The sequence below is a fragment of the Anabas testudineus genome, chromosome 2 (assembly GCF_900324465.2).
Source record: "Anabas testudineus chromosome 2, fAnaTes1.2, whole genome shotgun sequence".
In the NCBI taxonomy this organism is placed as follows: Eukaryota; Metazoa; Chordata; class Actinopteri; order Anabantiformes; family Anabantidae; genus Anabas; species Anabas testudineus.
The window spans coordinates 14,960,861-14,982,085 of record NC_046611.1 but is presented as its reverse complement, the minus strand read 5'-3'; the positions used below and the strand labels follow the sequence as shown (position 1 = coordinate 14,982,085).

Here is a 21,225-nt window from a genome sequence, read left to right as displayed (position 1 = left end):
GTGGGTGACGTCCACTTCACTGCAGGAGAACACCACACACTGTCAATTGCTGTGGTTGATACAATAATTAAAGCTGTATCTAGTGATTTTATTGCCACTAGAGGGCAGAAATACACAGCTGTGATGTGTACTCCCCTTGTAGAGAGTCAAAGCTTTATTCATCACAATAAATAAAAAAATCGATTGGATGTTTGCAATAATGAAAATACTTAACGCCAACTGATGTATCGAAAAAACACCTGCATCACAGTTTAGTACTTTGAATATTCACTTCATACTTCACAGATCTAATATCTTTTGCTTTTTAAAAGTTTCTTGTGCAGTTTTCTGCACTGTCACCAGATGAGATGTGTGTTCACAGATGGTCAGACATTTGTGTTTAGGAGTGTGTTGAAAGAGCGCCCAGCAGTCAGCCTGAGGACTGCAAACATTAACCCAGACACGGTGGCAGGGAGACCTGATGGGCGGTGAGTGCAAAGTCTAACTCGAAGTCTGGATGCTCAGTCATCTTCTTCAGTGTGAGAGTATGTGTGTTAAACTCAGGGTCAACGCACACTGTTCTTCCAGAGGTTTCAAACTTCCCAATCAATGAAACCACAGTGAGAGTTCAGAACCTCCAGTGAGTTACAATCAACGTGATGTGATGATTTGAGATCGATCCTGCCTGGATGTTTGCTTCTTTTACTGCTCTGACACGTCGCACATGTCTACAGCTTCTCTTTGGCAACTACATTTGTTACTACAGTAAATGATGAACCAACCTTTTGTCCGTCTGCACAAAAGAAGAGCCTTGTTTTTAGAATTAACAGCAGGAAACAGTGATATTGGAAGATTGCATTGGTCAAAGGAAGCATCTTGTGTCTGGGAACAAAGAGTGAAAAAAGAATCTGTTCAAGTTCTTCTCAAAATGGCATAATTAATCTTTCCTAAATTAACAAAGTCAACAATGCAGGGAATAAACTCTGTAATTATTGCCTATGATGGTTTACTGTATATTCAGCAGACAACCGCTGTGTAAATCTGTGTGTAACCTATCAGGCTTTTGTAAGCTTTCTGTGGCATCTCTGTCAAACTCGCTTGTATGAGTGAAATTCAGTCTCTCTGTGTTATGCTGCTGTACCCTCCTCAAAGTAAATAGGAAAATACAAAATAAATAAACAAGAAGTTACAGGATGATTAATGAGACAGCAGAGAAGAGAAAGAAACGTTCCTTTGCTGCGTAATCAAATGTTTTCTTTTTTTTTTTTTTTGTCCAGATGGTGAAATTTGAATCCCCACTTTATTTTAACAAACCAAACATGTTGGTGAAACCCGTGATATACACAACACGAATAACACAATCTTAAAAAAACATGGGTCAAATGGGATCTAGGGAATTAGGATAGTTACAGGTGGATCAGGTAAATAAAAGCAGGAAGGTTAACCAGATGGATGACGGGATGTTAGGTGTCGACAGAGTGAAGACAAGAATCAAAGACTGGTTGGATGTAGAAACGTGACTGACTGCGATTGACTGAAACTGTCGGATGGAGCAGAGCCAGCAGAATCCAACAGCTGTGACCAAACTAAACAGCTTCACTGAATATTCACACTCTCCTTCTAGAAGCTTTTTGTCTCTCTAATTGCCAATTAAACCATCTGGCCTGGAGCGAGCTCGTCTCCGCAGCGTTTGGCAGTCGATCACAGAACCGTACTCCCATTAACACTATCAGCTCATCTGAGCTGCGTGATGCAGCCAACTACTTATCACAGCTTCCTCGTTAGCAGCAGCCAATTATGTGAGGTCACTCGTTAGGGGGCAGCTACTTCTTTCACAGGTACCTTCATTGAGTAAAACACATTCTCAAAAGTTGCTGAATTAGCAAATATCTCAGTGTTTCACCTTCATGTTTTCTGGAATTCACTTTAAGGTGAATTTGTTTGCAGGAGAGAAAAAAGTCAGAAGTCTTCATACTGCTGAAGTCAGGAGGGACAGAATTATTCAGAATTATTCATTGGAGGAGATGCAGGCATTTGCACACATTTAACCTGAAGCAGCTGCCTTTGAAACGCTGGCTGAATACATCAGTGTGTAAAGTCAGAGCGGTTTTAAGAAGAGTGAGGTGTTTGGCAACTTGGTCAGTCAGGCTGGAGGCCGAGAGCTGTGTTACAGCTCCTCCTAGAGGCAGTTTGTCACAAGTGCAGGACGTAACCACCAAGAGAGGAGTGGAGAAGGGAAGGAAGGAGGGAAGGAAGGAAGGAGGGAGGGAAGGAAGGAGGGAAGGACAGAGTTAGTGTTAAAGAAGACAGAAATCAAGAAGAGGAGAAGAAACAAGCAAAAGAAAGGTAACTAGGAGAAAAAAGAAAGAAGGACACAGGAGATAGGACGGAAGGGGAAAATTCATGGAGAGAAGAGAAACGAATAGAAGAGAGGAAACAAGAGAAGGAAAAGAGGAGGGAAGACTACAGGGGAATAGGAAACAAGGAGCAGAAAACAAATGTGAGGCCAGTGGTTCCCCAGTGGTGGTTCTCTAGTGGTGGTTCTCCAGTGGTAGTTCTCCAGTGGTGGTTCTCTAGTGGTGGTTCTCCAGTGGTGTTTCTCTAGTGGTGGTTCTCCAGTGGTGGTTCTCTAGTGGTGGTTCTCTAGTGGTGTTTCTCTAGTGGTGGTTCTCTAGTGGTAGTTCTCCAGTGGTGGTTCTCTAGTGGTGGTTCTCCAGTGGTGGTTCTCTAGTGGTGGTTCTCTAGTGGTGGTTCTCCAGTGGTGGTTCTCTAGTGGTGGTTCTCCAGTGGTGGTTCTCTAGTGGTGGTTCTCTAGTGGTGGTTCTCTAGTGGTGGTTCTCCAGGCTCCAGAACAGAACCTGACTTAGGTCCATGTAGTTGTAGTTTCCACTTGTAACCACTAGAGGTCACAATGAGTCCAGTATTCATTATTTATTTAACACTTATTTGAACCCACTTATTTTAATGTTTATATTTATTCATTTTGGTTTTAAACATTAGTGTCATATAACACAAACATGAACAACTTAAAAACTACTTAGGCTGTACTGTGGTTGCAGTTTATTCTATTTTATACTTTTACTCCACTACATTTGTCTTTGCAGAATATTACAGTATCAGCCAAGGACCCGCCTCTGCCTTTGCTTGATTGGACTGAAGTTCTGTCTCTGATTGGCTCATTTTATTATATTGTGAAAAACAGACAGATGACTGATCATACTCTATGTAAAATATAGTAAATAAATGACAATTAAGAAAAAAAAGTGTAAAGGAGCTGAAAATAAAAATACTTAGGTGTAAGTACCTTAACACTGCACTTGTGCAAATGTATTTAATTACTACTTGTTACTGAATTTTGTTATAAATGTGCTGACATAAGGACACAAACAAACATAAATAGCAACATTAACCTTGTAACTAAGTAAACAGAACCAGTACCAGACTAAATGGCCTCACTGTAATGTAATGTAATGTAATGTTTGAATGCATATTAGTGTATATTAAACATCATGTAACTACAGCAATAATGTTTAAAGAGACACTATACATGACCACTGTGAGCTGATTCCTGTGCTGCATGAGTTTGCTGAATCTGTTGTTGTTGCAGATTCGGGCACAGATGGAGAATCCTGCAGATCCACAGGCATCAGCCCAGGTTGACAGACATGAGACCAGCGGTTTTGTCTTTGATGCTGTCGGCTGCTGCCGCTCTCCACGTAATCCACAACACAAACAGAACTGCTAGGAAATCAACTCTGACACACAGTGGTGTGTAAGAGGAGATTAACAGGCTGATTCTCTGTGTCTGATGTGGGATTTGCTCGGTGCAGTGAGGTGAGTTCAGGTCTGAAAAGAGCGTGTGGTTTGAAAACCTCAACAACATTTCATTTTAGTCTCTTTAAATGAGGCAGTCAGCTGATTGAACACATTCGCTTTCCCATCTCTTTATCTCAACACATGAGCCTGTTTTTTTTCTGCAAATCCTTTTTTTGCCATTTTACATAATAAATGAACTGAACTGAACTTCTCAGGTGTATTAGCTCAAAAATACACAAACATTATAAAACACTTTAAGGCCTTGACAGATTTTATTTCAACCTTCAATCAAGAGTGATCACATACAAAAAAAAATCTGTTCCAAAACTAAGAGTACAAAAAATGGGAATAAGAATTTTGTTAATCAAAAATGTGCGTCATCTTTCAACTTCAAGGTTTTAGCATCTGGTGTAGTGCATATACTACATTTACAGTACTGCACAGTACACCGAAGTACTGCTGAGTTACTCTTTTACATTTTAGCTATTATTATTTTAACAACTGTTCCCAAATATTTAGCGTGCTGGTTAACACAACAGCTGTTCTTCTACATATTGTAAACAACACAATATGTTTGTCACCATCCTCAAATCATTTTCTAATAAAACATCTCTTCAAAAGTAAAGTTTAGGCAGAGGTTACAAAAGCTAGTTAATAAACTACGGTCAGTGTCAAAACAAACCAGTGTTGGACACAGAAAATGAACAGGAGTTAAATCTCAAACGTTGATTCCCAAATTTCAGAGCGTGTTCCTCCTCCAGTGAAACTAAATAACACTTGTACATTATTGGAATTTTCAAGTTTATCGTGAACTTTGAGTTATTTTGTTGCCAAACAGAAAAAAAGACCTTTTGTTGAACATACTCAATTTGTAAAAACCAAACTGCTTCGACTTCGATAAACTGCTTCTTAATTTCTTCTTTACAGTCGACTGACTCACTGTCTCTATGCTTCACAGCTACTTTACTTGATCTTGTTTTTCTGACACCTCGTGGTCACTCTGCCATCGTTCTCTCAGTGTTTGAACTATTGTGTTCCACCTCCTTACTCGTTGATCTCGTCTTCCTCATCGTCAAAGTTCTCCTCGCCATCATTGGCTGTGGCCTCCTGGTACTGCTGGTACTCAGACACCAGGTCGTTCATGTTGCTCTCGGCCTCTGTGAACTCCATCTCGTCCATGCCCTCGCCCGTGAACCAGTGCAGGAAGGCCTTCCGGCGAAACATGGCTGAGAACTGCTCTGAGATCCGCTTGAACAGCTCCTGTATGGCCGTGCTGTTGCCAATGAAGGTGGCGGCCATTTTGAGTCCCCGCGGCGCGATGTCGCAGACGGCCACCTTCACGTTGTTGGGGATCCACTCCACGAAGTAGCTGCTGTTCTTGTTCTGGATGTTCAGCATCTGCTCGTCCACCTCCTTCATGGACATGGGCCCACGGAAGACGGTTGCGACGGTCAGGTAGCGTCCGTGGCGAGGGTCGCAGGCCGCCATCATGTTCCTGGCATCAAACATCTGCTGTGTGAGTTCAGGAACAGTGAGGGCTCGGTACTGCTGGCTTCCCCTCGCCGTCAGGGGAGCAAATCCTGGCATGAAGAAGTGAAGTCTGGGGAAAGGCACCATGTTGACGGCCAGCTTGCGGAGATCGGCATTGAGCTGACCAGGGAAACGGAGTGACGTGGTCACACCGCTCATGGTGGCCGACACCAGGTGGTTGAGGTCACCATAGGTAGGGGTCGTGAGTTTTAGAGTACGGAAGCAGATGTCGTAAAGGGCCTCATTATCAATGCAGTAGGTCTCGTCTGTGTTTTCCACCAGCTGGTGGACCGACAGGGTGGCGTTGTACGGCTCCACCACGGTGTCTGACACCTGATGGATCAGACATGAAACGATGTTGAGAGGTGTTGATGTTGAAAGGTCGAACAATTTGTCTTTTATTTTATTTTTACTAGTTGCTCTTTTTTTGCCTTATATTTTGTATTTTGGAATAAAAACATGTTAAAGGAGGAACTGAACATTTCCTCCTGATACCTTAGGTGAGGGCATGACGCTGAAAGTATTCATAATTCGATCTGGGTACTCCTCCCGGATCTTGCTGATCAGTAGAGTACCCATACCTGAGCCGGTGCCGCCTCCCAGTGAGTGAGTGAGCTGGAAACCCTGCAGGTAGAAACACAGCTGGACGTTGTTCACTTCTGTCATATCACAGCAAACAGACAGATACGGACAACAAAGTTCCACAGTCAGGTGTTTGGCACGTTTTCAAATGGATCATGAAGACATTTAATTACTTTAAGGATGTCCTGGTGTGTTTCAAGCTTTTAGTACTCGAATGTTTCTGCTACTCAACATGGAAATAAGTCTATGGAAGACCACTACAATGTGGTGCTACACACATTGTTGTGGCTCCACAACAGACACATAAAAACCTGGTAACCACAGTCTGTCTTCACCTGGAGACAGTCGCAGTGCTCACACTCCTTCCTCACTATGTCCAGGACTGAGTCCACGAGCTCCGCTCCCTCCGTGTAGTGGCCTTTAGCCCAGTTGTTCCCTGCACCTGTCTGACCTGCAGACAACCAATCAGCGCAGAGAAAATCCATCTGTGACATGTAAAATGATCACCACAACAGATGGGAACATATGAGCAGACAAACGCTACTGGTTGTGACCTATTTTTTAGCTGGGGGACAGTGGCTGCTGGGTTTTATTTAATGGGAGTAAAAGACAGAGATAGAGATAGAGATCTACAAGCACCCACTTTATACAACAGATGCTTTTACTGAACTGATTTAATGCTGGAAATTTTCACTGCTCCTCCAGCTCTGTCCTCCCCTCTGTTTGGAAACTCTACTGCAAATGTTCCTTATCTGCCTGGTGGACGTACAAATAGGTGCAGTAGCAGCCTGTTAACTGATATTATGTCAATGCCGTCTTTTCAGCTTCGTCTTCTGCTTCTTAATGGCCCAAACACTCATGCACCTGCTCTTTAGTCTTCAAAAACATTATAATCCATAAATTTAAATCCCCTCATGACTTAAAAGCCCAGGTAATTGTTACCAAAGATGAAGTTGTCTGGTCTGAAGAGTTGTCCAAAGGCTCCTGAGCGAACGCTGTCCATGGTTCCAGGTTCCAGATCGACCAGCACTGATCGGGGGACGTATTTATGAGCTGCACAAACAGAGAGGAGTCGTTTTAACCCACAAATTAGACTGCCCCAACTGAAATCACCCGCCTAACACAACTTGTGTTCGCATGTATTTAATATAAATAAGATTTTCATGGTGTGATCTGAGTCTCTGTCAACTCAGTTTGTTGTTCCAGTTCATTTCCAACTTGTTTAACAGGGAGACTATTTGACTACAACCTGTGGCTTCTTCTGACATTAGAGTTTCCTGTTTGCAGAATTTGTTGGGGTGTGCGGTTTTGGGCAGGGTGGGTTTATTATGTCCTTTATGACTAAAATCCTTGAAAATGTAGTTTCAAAGCAATTATGTGACCGACAGCGCAGAAAGAACTTAATATCTCCATAGTCCAGTTACTGGTCCTACAGACCTGCTCAATGTTTTTGCTTCTTGTTGTTGTATTTTGTTGCCTGCTGCTCTTTTCTCTCTCCTCTTTCCACTCACCCCACTCTTTTGAGCAGTGAGAAGCTGCAGATCTGCAAATTAATCTCCCCCTGATATCACAGTAGATGTTTTTCAGTCATTTCTATGTCAGTGTCTGTTTCTGTCCTCCTCTCGTTCTTCTTCTGTCATTTGTCTCTCTGTGTCTTTCATCTCTACCTTCTTCATCTCACTCTTCTCTGTCATTTTGTCGTTCTCTGCTTCTCCAGCCTGTCGCTCAGTTTTTCTGATCTCTCTCTCTCTTTCTATCCAAGCTTTCAGGGCTTTCTTTTGTGAAAATACCCCTCTTTCAGTGGCACAGCGCTGCAGTTCTTAGCACATCATAGTGAGAAGGTTTTGTGTTTGAAGCTGTTCACTGTCTGGGGCTTTTCCGTGTCCTCCCACTGTCTGCGCTGGCTTCCTCCCACAGTGCATTATAGCTGTATGCACCATGTTTTTCTTGAACAAAGGTAACATGTGTTTTTATGTCATAAAAACCAGGTTTGTTTGAGAGTTGAACTGTGATTTCTTCTCCAGTAAAGTCAGTGTGTGTGACTCTCTTTCACACACACACCTGCACCGTGCTGTATTGTACTCACAGGATGCCTCGTTGTAGTAGACGTTGACTCTGTCCAGCTGTAAAGCCGAGTCACCAACATAGTTTCCTGCAGGGTCGATCCCGTGCTCATCACTGATCACTTCCCAAAACTGAGTCACAGCAGCAGAAAAAGAGAAGAAGAAGAAGAAGAAGAAGAAAATAAAGCAGATGGGATGCCTGAGCTGGTGATTCAGGGGAGAGTACGGAGACTGTGTTTACTGACACACTGCTCACTCTCTGTGACATGTTTGAAAAAGAACCACTTAGTAATTCTGACATGATAAACTGTGACTACACAAGATTAAACTCTGTCAGACTCAACAATGATTCATGAGACTCAGCAGACTGCAGTAGTAGCAGTAGTAAAAAGGTTTATTATCAGGTTAATGTTATTTTTTATTGAACCACAACATGGTCATGAAGGCAGTCAGGACTGGTTTAATGAACTTTTATTCATATCAATGACACATTTGTGCGAGCTGATTAAAGTCAGGTCTGTTAGTGTTTTCCATGGCTGCTGCACATATAAATCTAGAATTCATATGTACAATACTGTATGTAGTAGTATGTGATGCTGTAGATGTTGTTTTTCACACATTTCCTCACAGGTCGACCTGACAGATGTGGTATGATTGGAAAGTCGGGGATCTCCAGTTTAAAAAGAGGAAGAGTTGTCATGAGCTGAATAAAACCTCATGATATCAAAGTATTTTGTACTTTTAGTTACAGCCTGTTTTAAAAAAATGTCACTGCTAAGTTTACTTTACTTTCCACAGTGGTTCATTACCCAGAAGCCTTTGTGGTCACACTGAGCTCTTAGTGGTTCACTTATTGTTTCTTCTTCTTTCTTCTCTAACTCAAACCATGTTCACTCATTTGACTTTCAGTCTAGAAACACTGCAGTGAATAGTTGTGTGGTTGGTCACAGCCTCTGTGTGTGTGTCTCTGTGTGTGTGTGTGTGTGTGTGTTGAGATTCCTGGAATAGTCTCACAGTGGCTCAGAGAGTTCACTTCACTCCCCCTCACCACTGTGAGCACACAGAGCAGCCGTGGTTCACTCATTCATTCAAATACACTTTAGAAAAGAAAACCAATCATCACTCCTAACGCTGCTTTATTTGTCCCTGGACTTAAAGCTCAGCGAAATCATTCCACTGTCTGATAATAAAACATTTTCTCTGAGTGAAACACAATATTCCAGAGTATCAGCATCATTGATCCACGTCTCCTCAAATTCAGCTTCACATATTGTACATTTTAAGGCTTCAGGAGTTAAAATAAAGTTCTGATATTTTGAACAATGTGATAATTTTGCCTGAATGTGACAAGACACAGTAAGAGAGAACTATAGATATATTATGGAGCATGATACTGATAATAAAGACACAATTTATACTGCAATCCTTCAGCCTATAATAAGAAGAATGGCCCATTGCTGAGAAATAAAAAACTGTAATTCAACAGTAGAGGTCCACACACAGACTAAGTAAAGGATCAGCTGTTGATTTCTCTTAGGGACCGTGTGACACTTTCCAACTTCTTCCTAAAGAAGTTGTTCTTTCCAGTTAATTGTGAAGTCATTAAATAAAATAAATAAAACCCGGTCTCTACCTTGGTCCCGATCTGGTTCCCGCACTGTCCGGCCTGGATGTGAACGATCTCCCTCATCTTTCCCTCTGTCGTCGGCTCCTTTCCTCTCCTCTCCGGTCCTGTTCTCTGTCGGTTCTCCGCTTCTTGACGCCGGCGTGCGGCTGTTGTGGATCGGGAGCGCGCGGCCCGCTTCAACCCGTCCGGCTCTTATGCGCGTTCACGCGACCACGCCCTGAGTGCGGGTCTCGGATCCCACGTCCGATCCCCAGTCCAGGTTATCTGGTTTATCTTATCTACACTGTTTAATTCGTCCCGACAGTGCTGCTGAACGATAACACAATGTGTAAAAATCCGATTGTGGAACCAGAAAAGTAAAAAACTTTTATAGTGTTTTCAGTTTTGTTTAATAGTTCTGTGATAATTAACTTATTTAAACAATTAGAAATAAATGAGCTTGATGAAGTTGCAGCTTATAGGAAGAACTCACTGTGAACTCTTCAACAATCAGAACCCACTTAACAATAATGTTGGATTCCTCATCTGGAGATTTTTGTCCCATGTTGGAAACACAGTCACTCACTGTACAAGCCCCGGGCACGGAGGACACCTGCAGGGGATTAGTTTTCACCTCAGAAGGAACATGTGCCAGACATTCCCATGGAGATGATGATGAAGCACGGGTCAGCTGCTGCTGAGGTCAGCAGCAGTGTCCGTTTACACAGCACGGGGACTGGAAAACAGGAATTTATCACTGATACTGTGCGGCTCTGTCTGCACAACACTGATGACTGCGTCACTCTGCAGTGACCAGGCTGCGGGACACTGTTTGTCTTCATCCTGACCTCAGATACACATGGTTACAGACGCAGAAAACTTTAGAAAACTAATCTTTATTCATAATTATTCATATATTTGATTTACACTTAGAGTTTTTATTATTATTTTCACAGCTCCCGCTCATCTCTTGCAGCTATACAAACAGTCACAGGTGAGATCAGTGCTAAAACATCCTGAAAACACTGTCACAATAGAAACATACACAGACACAGTTAAAACATACAGAAGTAATAAGACGAAGGACAGAGAACGGAGATAAAAACAAAAGATGAAGTCTCTACTTCAGTCGGCTGAAAGACTGAGTTCGTCTGGTGTTTTCTCAGCCTGTCCCACCTCAGTGCAGAGTGTGTGTGTGGCGTCGTGCGCGTCAGATTAACACAAGCGCGCACTAGACTAGCAGTCGTCCTCTCCGGTGAACGGCAGTAATGACGAGGACGTGTAGAGCAGCAGCTGTCCGGCCAGTCTGGTCAGGGAGGTGAAGCAGCGCAGCACCGACCTGAAGGACAGAGACTAAATTAAGCTCCTCTGAAATCCTGCTGGTTCCTGTTGTGGGTCATCGTCAGCCGTTTACTCCTGATCACTTTCTCTCCCACAGTGTCAAACCTCCCTTCATCAACAAACCACTGATCAATCTCCCTGCGTCCCTCGAGCTGACCAGTCACTGGATACCCGTTTGTCTTTCTACTGGTAGAAGCTGCTATAAGTCACCATATTTGATTGTTCATTCATCTTTATGAAGGAAAACTAACCGATTATGTCACTGACCTTATTTTCTTCCTCTTCAGCTGGTACCATTAGGGTTCACCACAGCTAAGCTTCTGATCCACAGGTTTATTTGGTAAAGGTTTTTATGCTGCATGCCCCAATGCAGCCCTCCCCACGTTGCATCAGGGCATGCAGACTTACTCAAATGAGTGTTTGAGTAAGAGCCGAGTGACAACGTCAGTGTTGAAAGTGCCTATTTTAACACTAAGTATGTTAAAAGTTGTTGCAGTGGATTGTGCAACCTCCGGGTGTTTGGGTTTATTTTGGACAGTTAGGAGGCTCAGTGTCTAAGGGACCTAATAACAAATAGTCTTCCCGTTGTAAGTGGAAGTGAACTCACTTGAAGAGGTTTTTCATCCTGGTGCATCTGAAGTCGTAGGAGACCGTGTACATCTCGTACAGAGTGGCCTTGATGGCGCAGCTGCACAGGAAGTCTTTAGGGTCCATCTTGTAGAGGTCAAAGGTCAGTTTAGCAACCCCACTCCTCTTTGGTTGGCGGAAGCTCGGGAAGATCTGAATGATACAAACAAAACCTGGATGATTTAGATGCTGATTACATTTGAAAGTGCTGCCATCTTGTGGAGGAGCTAATGAAAGTAACATGATGTGGTCTGCTGAAGCAGAAATGAACGTTTGAAGTAAATGACAACAGAAGCTGAAGGAGCACAGGAGAGAACACTCAGCAGGTTTCATATTTACCAGCTGTAATATCCTGACATAGTTTTGGTTTTAAAGAGAGTGAATGAGACTTTTAGACTTCAGTAGTTATTCAATTGTAATTTTCTGTCTCTTGTTCAGCATATGAATTTCTCCTCTGGTCACAAGTCAGGTTTGAATTTATTCCTTTAAAAATCTAACACAGGAGAAATAATCAATGCAAACTGACCCAGTTATAGGACTGGTCCCTCTCACCTTGTTCTTTGTCCACATCTGTCCTTCCTCCAGCACCATCAGCAGCGTGTTGTTAGGCAGAGACTGGAAGAACTCCTCCGAGTCCACCACAGTCCCGTCCTCCTCTAGGACCAGGGTCAGGAAGTGACAGGACAACACAAACACCCTCGCTGCCTGAGACGTAGAAGCACAGAACACAAAGAATCAAACTATCATTCGAACTCTTTCTACACGTGTCCAAATAGAAACGTCTGTGTTACAGAGTGTTCACCTGCTCCAGCAGCTCTTCCAGGGACGAGGCCACCAAACCCCTCCTCCTCCTCCGGCTGTGGTTGCACACCTTAAAACAGCGAGGCTGAGCCGAGGGCAGGATGTGCCGAGAGATGGTGGTCTGGACTGTTGACACAGACCTGGCAGGTGAGCACAGGGTCACGTTAACGAAGTGTAGAATAGAACAAGGTCCAGAAAACAGAACGCAAAGGAGACACTGATCCATCAATAAAGTATTCATTATTATTATGTCCAGTAGGAACCAGTGGAGTGGACCTGGAGCGTCAGAGCTCTGAGACCTTGTTGGTTTGACTTTTCCTGACATAAGTTAAATGTAGGCATCAGAATGACTGAAGAGCTCAGTGTAAAGTGTTTCAGGAGAATAGGGTTAAACAGGACCACAGGTGGAAAACACAGCCTATAAAAGAAGAGTCAGATAAAGAGGATTTATCCAAGACTATTTTACATGTAGGACAATTAAAGTTATAGTTTTTTTTACAACATATATCTAGATATTGTCTTAAAGGAAAATGCAGTTCATCCCGCTTTGATGGAGCCACTGCGTCAAAAAAAAAAAAAACATCAGTTTTACACTTCAGGCTCGAAACGAGACGCTGTTTACTGAAATACAACATTTAACACAGCTGCTGAAAACCTACTTCACCAGAGTCTCCGGCAGCAGAGTTTTGGCGTATTTCACTCCGGACTGGATGGACAGCGGCGCCATCGAGACGTCAGATAATCAGATAATCAGATAAATCAGATGATCAATAAACCTGGAAACGAGCAGCGGGCGAAGAAAAACCTGCGAAGACTGAGCTGCACCTGAAGTGAGCAGCTGCCGCCCAATGACACCTCCTTTATTAACGACGACGGGCTGTGATTGGTCACTGATCGAGACCGAGAACCAATAGGACGGCGACCTGGACACCAAACTCAAACTCCTTAAAATTAAAAACAACTAATTAAAATAGATAAATAGATGAAAATATCCCAGAGAAGCATAACAATACAGAGTAGTGACCTCAGCATATCATATGTCAATAAATGTAAAGGTACTTCTTGACAAATACCTATATGTATAAAGCGGTGTGCCTATTCAAATGCTGTCAGCCCTCATGTGATAGATGCTGCTCTGAATAGCTGAGTTCTGCTGTACTAAAGTATATAGAAGAATAAAGGGAGAAACATTAAACACAGCATGAACAACTCTTATTGACCCAAACCTACATTTTCAAAGGCTTCAGTGACAAAGTTGAACACCTTTAATTTGGGAACTGAGACACTTAAAACACACAAAGTTTCTGAAATTAAAACATTAACAGCAACCATAATTATCCCTTTTTAAAGTTTCACTTGAATTTAAAATTTAACAATGAAACCTTCATGAGCAGCTCTTCTTCTAGATCAGCTTGGTCAACACGCTCTCTTCAGTCAGGGCTGAGACTAACTCTAACCTAATTAACCATGTTATATGACCTGTTCCACACAGGTTCAATCAGGTGAAGTTGAGAAGTCTGTCCTTCATCCACCTTTCAATATTATACCCCTCATCCTGTCCTCTCTTCACTGCTTCAGTGGGAGCAGTTAGCAGCAGTGTTAACTAAATACATTTATTTTTCACTGCTACTTTGTTGAACATCACGTGCTACACACTTGGACGTGATGTCTTTCTTATTATCATCTACTTTCTTATGATAGTAGCAATGGAAGTAAATAAGGCCTACACGTAAAGATAAAAATGATTAGGCCTAACTATTCCACTTTACTCTAGTTCATGCAACAAATATTGAAAACAAAAACAGGATTTCCCTCTGAAGTGTTACACAAATCACCTCATTCTTCATTGTCTGTTGTTTTCGGGTCAAGGCTGCTGCAAGGCTGAAAAAATCTTTAAGCTGACTCTGGTCCAGATATTTAAGGAGCTTACAGAAGAATCTGACTGGTATTCTTTTGTTTCAGAATAAATAAGCCTGGAGATTAGGGAGAACACTTTAATTTGGTGAGAAAATCATAATCAAGCCTTTATTTGTAACACAGATGTGAACCTACGCTCCAAGAAACTGAGTTTCCTCCTCATTCACACAAAAGTCTGTTATTTTTAATAGGTTTTTCTTTTAATCTTAAAATTGTGCCTTCTGAGTTTGTTTCTTTTGGAGAAGACACACGTACACAAAATGAAAACCTGTTGGATGAGAGGAGCTAAAAGTATTATATCGATGAAATAAAAAAAAATCCCAGTAGAGCATATTGTAGAGAGTTTATCATCTAAAATGACAATGTAAGAAAATGCATTAGAACACAACATATAGAAAAAAAATCATAGAACTAGTAATTGCATGTGCCATATTTTTTGTTTAATATGATTGTATATTAGCCTATATTTAGGCTATTTTACAGCTGAGACCTGTTTCTGAGATATTTTAATCTTAAAAGATGTAAATGATTTAGATTTCTGATGTAATATTTTGCTGAATGTGATACTTTATTGAATTGAACTGAGTTTGAATGACAGGCTGAAAAAATCGAGCCTCGGTACCAGCAGACAGCTGTTTCATACAGTGGGCGGAACTGATTTACGCTGGCTGCTGTTTTCATCGGACATTAAATACAGACGGACAAAACAAACGCGGTGCGCACAAAAAAAAAATCCCGCCTGAAGCCAAAGCTGCGTTTCACAGAGTAAAATCTACCGAAATGAAGTTTCGAGGGAAAATCATAGACATCGCCTGTCTCAACCACTTCACTAGTAAGACTTTTGTTTTCCACTGTAACAAACTACAGCGATGCTAACTCGTTAGCTTGTTCAAACTTCACACAAAGTCTTTCCTGCACGAGCAAAAGAATAAGAAATATGTCTGGATGAAGATTGATTGTGGTTAAAATGTTACTCTGTTAAAGTTTAAAAATATACAATACCGCTCAAAAGTTTGGAGTCACTTGCAAATTTCTTTGTTTTCCAAATTCAAATACATTTTCACGCAATTCACAAACAATTTTATCAATTTCACAGACAATTAAAATTAGCAGATGATTTTTAAAGAATGATCTACACTTTTTCATTGCACTTCTCAGTCCTCTGCATCAATCTCCTGGTATGGCTGCTAATTCAAGTTAATCTTGAACAGAAAAAGGAGTGAGAGGACCTGATGCACAACTGTGAAAGAAGACAGATATCTGGGTGTGTAGTTTAAGACCTCACAGGTCCTCAACTGGCAGCTGCATTAAATAGTACACATCAAACACCAGTGTCAGCATCAACAGCGAAGAGGAGACGTCAGGATACTGGACTTCATGGCAGAATTGCCAAGTCGTATCTCAGACTGGCCAATAAAAGCAAAAGACTGAGATGGACATTGGACACTGGAAGACGGTGTTGTCTACAGGTGTATTTGAGGTCTTCGTAGAAGCAGAACAAATTAAAAGATGCTAGAACAGCTCTTAATACTTTCAGTCAAGTATGATGGAGGCTGCGTGATGGTCTGGGTGCACTTAGGTCTCTTCCACTCTGTGCAAATCTCCTATCTTACCACCTCCAGACTGTAATTGGTGCAAAAGGTGTTTTTTTTTTTTTCTTTGATAAAGGAAAAGTTTAAAGAGCACATTCATCATTTCTAACTTTGATGTCCTGGTCTTTTGCTGTATTTCATATTCAGACTAGCTTCATGTGTGTTTCCTTGGAAAAAATAAAATATCTAAGTGATCCCAAACTTTTGAGCAGTAGTAAACAGTAAGTATCTGAATTTAAGGAAATGGATACACTGATAGTCACTTTATCTATTGGTATAATTATTAGAAATAATTAGTTGTTTATTTGATTACTAAATTTATTTGACCACTTCTATGACAACACTGGTTGGAGCTTTTCACATGTCAATGTTTAACATTTTAACAGCTTCAGATTTGTAATATTTTTTTTACATAAAATTATCAGGAGCGGTCATGGATTAATTATTAAGGGTAAAGGAATCATTAATTGCAGGCTTGTAATTCAAGCTCTTGTTTGGAAAATAGTGTCTTGTTTTCATGTAGATTTCATGTTCTTTAAAGTGAAAAAGCAAAAACAAAACATTGCAGTTATTTATTGTAACTCAGCTTTAGGTTTTCTTACTTAATGAAATGTGCGCATTTAGAGGCTTAATGATTTTTCTGTTATGTTTGCTGTGGTTTGTAACTTTGCATTTCCTCATCGTCACCAGGAGTTATCACCACCATCTCAAAGCTGACGAAGATGTGCGTCCTGCGACTGACTCCAGACAACCTGTTCTTTGTTCTGTCTGGTAAAGTGGCCAATGGAGGTGTCAGCATGTGGTGTGAACTGTCACAGGTAAACAAACAAACAAAAAAAAAAACATAACCTGCAGTGTCTCACTGAAAATGTGTCTGAAAACAAATTTAATGTGTGAGGCATTATAAAAACACTCTTTTACTATTTCTCTGTGATTCCTTCAACTTTATTGTTCTATTTGACCAACTGGACATTCAGTTTATTATCATACCCTATTTTAAAAACAGAAAAATCTCACAGGTGAGGTGCTTAAAACAAACGGTGTCCTGCATTTTGATCAGTCATCATCAAAATAGGCAGAAGCTGTTATTAGATGATAAATTTTCATACTGCATTCACAGTATATGCAGCATTTTCATTTTTTGTACAAGGTAGCTCCCAGTGAAATCTGCTAAGATACAGAATTAACTGAAAAATGCCTCCGTACCGTCATTTTATTTCGGTTTGTCATTTGGATGAGGTTCCCTTTATTAATCATGCTGATCCTGTCATTGTGTGCTTCCTCCCTACAGGCCAACTTCTTTGATGAGTACCAGATGGAGGGTGTATCCTCTGAGGACAATGAGATATGTCTGGAAGTGACTCCAGAGAACCTGTCTAGAGCCCTGAAGACGGTCCAGAGCGCCAAGTCCGTCAAAGTCAAACTGACTAAGAAACACTGCCCCTGCCTCACCATCGCCGCCGAGCTGGTGAGACTGTAACAGTGACATCTGCTGCACTGTAAATATATAGGGAAAAAAGAGCAAGTTATATTTTTTTTCAGGTTCTGTCACCACACACTCATCTGCTGTATGTGCACACATTAATTTTTGTTTTTACTATTTGTTCAGTTTAATATTTGTTATTGTATTGTTGTTATCTGGAAGTTGAGTCACAGCAAATGGACTTCATTCTTGTTAGGTTGAAACATTTCAGTACTCATCCAAGTAGCTTCTTCAGTCTGAGTAGTTGGTAGGTCTTTAAGTCATTAACTGTGGCCTTCTTGGGAAATGTATCAAGTTCTTTGGATTTTGCTGGGATGGAGGAACAGACCTGGACTCTTGTCTGAGCACCATCTGCTTTAGAGATGACTTTTACAGAGACATGGCTGTGCAATGGCTTCCTAAGTGTCACCCAACGCTGCCAGCTCATACATGGAAGAAAAGGAGGAGAAAGAAATGACAGAAAAGACAATTAGCTGTGCATTCCTCAAAGGGGCCGATGGCAGCCAAGAAATTGAAATCGACAGTAAACCTACCAATAACTGACCAGTAACTGCTGTTTGACACTCACCACCCATTGCGACACAAACTAGGAGACATCAGGACTCACATCACAGGGCTGGAAAACATCCCCACCTCCAAAGAGGCCAAAAAGAAGACACCTGAAGACAGCTCTTATGGTCTATGGTCTACAATAGAACATTCTAGGCCAGCTGAAGATTCTTGTCATTCATTACATGGCTAGTATGTCTGAGAAGCTCGGACGGATTTTTGGAAAACTACATTTCTGTCCACTTCAAACTCAGGAAGACACTGAGAAAGAGATCTATTTGCTCTACAGAACAGACACCAAATCACGAAAGGACCAATATTGTGTGGCCCAGCAGAGGAGGAGCAGCGTACCTTCATCTGAAGGACATGGCACTCTTCAAGGTCCTAACATTTGAGAACGATGATGCACACATCTTGTATACAGAATTATATAGAAAACTCTCACGCTGCCCTTTCACACATCCCCAGGAAAACTAAGGCCAAAAATCTACTCACACACTCACTTCTGTGACGTGAAACCACCCTGGACGATAAATCTGTGAATCTTCTAACAACTAACACCCTTCGAGCTGAAAGGATAAAATGTCAAATGTGTTATTATTTTTATCTCAATCTGAACAAAATATCAGGTATTGCAAGTTTAAATGTTGCAGTTTGGCAGAGTTTTATGTCTTTATGTCTCTGCTCTGTCCAGCCCACATTGTCCAGCGTCAGTCGAGTCGTCACTCATGACGTCCCTGTTGACGTCATCCCCCGGAGACTTTGGCATGAATTCAAAGAGCCAAGCATGCCAGACTTTGACGTAAGTGAAGAGTGCTGTGAAATGAAATATTAGGTTTTCTGATGGACAGTAATCATCCTCTGATGATTAGTTTTCCATACAGGTGAATGTCATGTCTTTTGTCATGTCTGTCCCTCCAGGTCAGTATCTACCTACCTCCTCTGAAGATCATGAAGAACGTCGTGGACAGGATGAAGAACCTCTCCAACTTCCTGGTAAGAATCACATTTCTTCTTCACTCCACCCAGGTTAAGGGGGGATTAGTTCCATAACCACCTCCTGTCTCACCAGTGATTACAACCTCACTCACCTGCTGTTTCATTGATGATGGTTAAAACGTTACAGATCTTTTTCATTATCTCAGATTCTTGTTTTTGACACTTTGGATTTTATTGTTATAGTTTAGTTTATCGTTTTCTTCAGTAATAATATATTCAGTTGATAATAAAGCAGAAAAGCAACTTTAACATAAACTGATGGTATTTTATGTTAGAAATTGTTCACACGGTGACAGATGTGTAAACTCTTAGAAGTTACAGTTTGTTAGCTATATATATAATTAAAGTGTGTGTGTGTGTGTGTTTGTGTGTGTGTGTGTGTGTGTGTGTGTGTGTGTGTGTGTGTGTGTGTGTGTGTGTGTGTGTGTGTGTGTGTGTGTGTGTGTGTGTTTGTTTGTGTGTCAGGTAATCGAGGCCAACCTGAACGGAGAGATGAATCTGAAGATCGAGACAGATCTGGTTTCTGTCACCACTCACTTCAAAGACCTGGGAAACCCTCCATGGGGTATGAACAGTGCTACCATCACCTGTTTTCATTAGCATGTTGCTAAGTGCAGCTTTATAGAGCTTCTAGCTTGGCTGCACACTGCTGTTGCTTTTCCATTGTTTTTATACAGGAAAAGTTTAAATGCAGCTTGCAGATTGAGCTTTTTTGTTTTATTACTTTTTGTAATTTTAGCTCTTATATTAGTAGAGGAGCAGACATGTAACATTGCAATTATGTGACGTGTCTTGATTTCCATGTCTTGAGGCCATGTTTTCCCCCTCCTCAAGAATTCCTCTGTCTCACGACTCCGCTCCAACTTCCCTCTTGTTGGTTCAGCTTTTTCACACATTTCACTTCCTCTAAACTCCAGGTGATGATGCCTCCCAAGGCGGCGGGCCGTCTCAGAGCAGGGACCCAGAGGCCATGGCAGAAGCCAAGGTGGACATCAGGAAGCTGCAGCAGTTCCTCATGGGACAGCAAGTCAACCCAAGCAAAGCCATGTGCAGTAAGTGAGCCCACAGCTCCTCAACCACTCGTCATGTCCAGTGGAAACGCCTTGTTATTTATGTTATATTGTCATCCACTGTTATCAATATCAAAACTATCAAAATATATTTAATAGTCATTTCTTGTATTGTGAGACGGTTGCTGCTTGGATCATATTTCTAATGGTGCTTTCCTGTTTTCCTGTCAGATATCGTCCATCAGAGGGTTGTCCACCTGATTCTGCTGCATGAAGACGTATCGCTGCAGTATTTTATCCCTGCTGTGGCCTAGAAATTCTGCAGGACACACTAGTTATTTCTCTTCACTGTGAGATAGAAAGGAAATTAACTGTGAACCCGCTCAAATGTTTTCCCCACCTGCCAAGGGAACGTCTTACACTTGGATCCCCCATTGAGACAAAAACCACAAGGTCTGGAAGTCTGTTCCATATTTTAATGAGCCTGAGCTCAGTTCCAGTCCTCAACGTGGACGTCGGAAACGCTGTTGGCAGAAGGACATGATGGTGAACAAGCCTTTCCCAAAGCAGGAAGGAGAAATGAAAGTGACATTTGGACAGATAAGAGAAAATGACAAGTTGTAGTCATTGTTTAAGAAGATGTTCACATTTTTATATTTATTTTTCATTATAAATCTTTGAAAAAAATACATTTGTTTTTCTTTTAAATCCAAAAAGATAACACATTTTCCCATTGGCTATACGGCTAATCTACTGCCAAGGTCCTTGGCAGATTTGTCTACAGTTCATAAAATGAAGTATGTGGGCTTTTAATTAATGGCACTTGTAAGTGGAAATGTTTGAAATATAATGAAAATGTCGAGGGGACTTAAAACTTGAATAAAACTTGATTCAGAAAGTGCAATAAAATGTACAAGATCCACACAATTGATAATTATGACAACTGGAGTTGTACATTTGTACAAGTAATAACAGGGAAGATCTAGTTCAAGTGCCATCATAAAAAGATTATTTAGTTATTTCATGTTTGTCTATTTTATGCTGTAGCTTTATTTTGCTATATGTGTATATATGGAGTTTACTTTGAAAGGAATACAGCCGGATATGATTATTGTCAATTGACAAAAGATAACAAACCATAACTCAAGGTGTTTAGAGTTTGATTAAAGACTGAAAAAGTTATTTTCTTTTCTTTAGTTGATTATCAAAGAAGGAGATTGTCAATATTTATAATCTTCAATACTTTCAAGCGACAATATAAAGACTTTGCCGCCCACCAGGTAATGCAGAGTGTCCTCCCGTTGGTGTGAAATAGCATTTTTCTGCCCTT

At 41.3% G+C, this 21,225-nt stretch overlaps 5 protein-coding genes across 6 annotated transcripts in view; 3 read left to right on the top strand and 2 right to left on the bottom strand.

Moving 5' to 3' along the window:
* Positions 1 to 21,225, top strand: part of LOC113163505 — a 1,294,879-nt gene that overhangs the window by 855,086 nt on the left and 418,568 nt on the right. The window lies entirely within an intron of this gene.
* The window catches only part of LOC113163500 (NACHT, LRR and PYD domains-containing protein 12-like), a 664,684-nt gene that overhangs the window by 349,141 nt on the left and 294,318 nt on the right, over positions 1 to 21,225 (top strand). The window lies entirely within an intron of this gene.
* On the bottom strand, positions 4,061 to 9,879 carry tubb6 (tubulin, beta 6 class V). The gene is made up of 6 exons (XM_026362296.1): positions 9,604 to 9,879; positions 7,994 to 8,102; positions 6,850 to 6,960; positions 6,243 to 6,358; positions 5,821 to 5,949; positions 4,061 to 5,658 (listed from the first exon to the last, which is right to left on the bottom strand). The coding sequence occupies exons 1-6, from the start codon at positions 9,658 to 9,660 to the stop codon at positions 4,840 to 4,842; spliced, it is 1,341 nt and encodes a 446-aa protein (XP_026218081.1). The 5' UTR covers positions 9,661 to 9,879; the 3' UTR covers positions 4,061 to 4,839.
* On the bottom strand, positions 10,457 to 13,162 carry cidea (cell death inducing DFFA like effector a). The gene is made up of 5 exons (XM_026362340.1): positions 13,005 to 13,162; positions 12,347 to 12,485; positions 12,097 to 12,249; positions 11,525 to 11,697; positions 10,457 to 10,915 (listed from the first exon to the last, which is right to left on the bottom strand). The coding sequence occupies exons 1-5, from the start codon at positions 13,070 to 13,072 to the stop codon at positions 10,813 to 10,815; spliced, it is 636 nt and encodes a 211-aa protein (XP_026218125.1). The 5' UTR covers positions 13,073 to 13,162; the 3' UTR covers positions 10,457 to 10,812.
* hus1 (HUS1 checkpoint clamp component) lies at positions 14,972 to 21,081 on the top strand. The gene is made up of 8 exons (XM_026362332.1): positions 14,972 to 15,094; positions 16,545 to 16,672; positions 17,146 to 17,322; positions 18,581 to 18,688; positions 18,808 to 18,882; positions 19,351 to 19,450; positions 19,803 to 19,937; positions 20,127 to 21,081. The coding sequence occupies exons 1-8, from the start codon at positions 15,043 to 15,045 to the stop codon at positions 20,207 to 20,209; spliced, it is 858 nt and encodes a 285-aa protein (XP_026218117.1). The 5' UTR covers positions 14,972 to 15,042; the 3' UTR covers positions 20,210 to 21,081.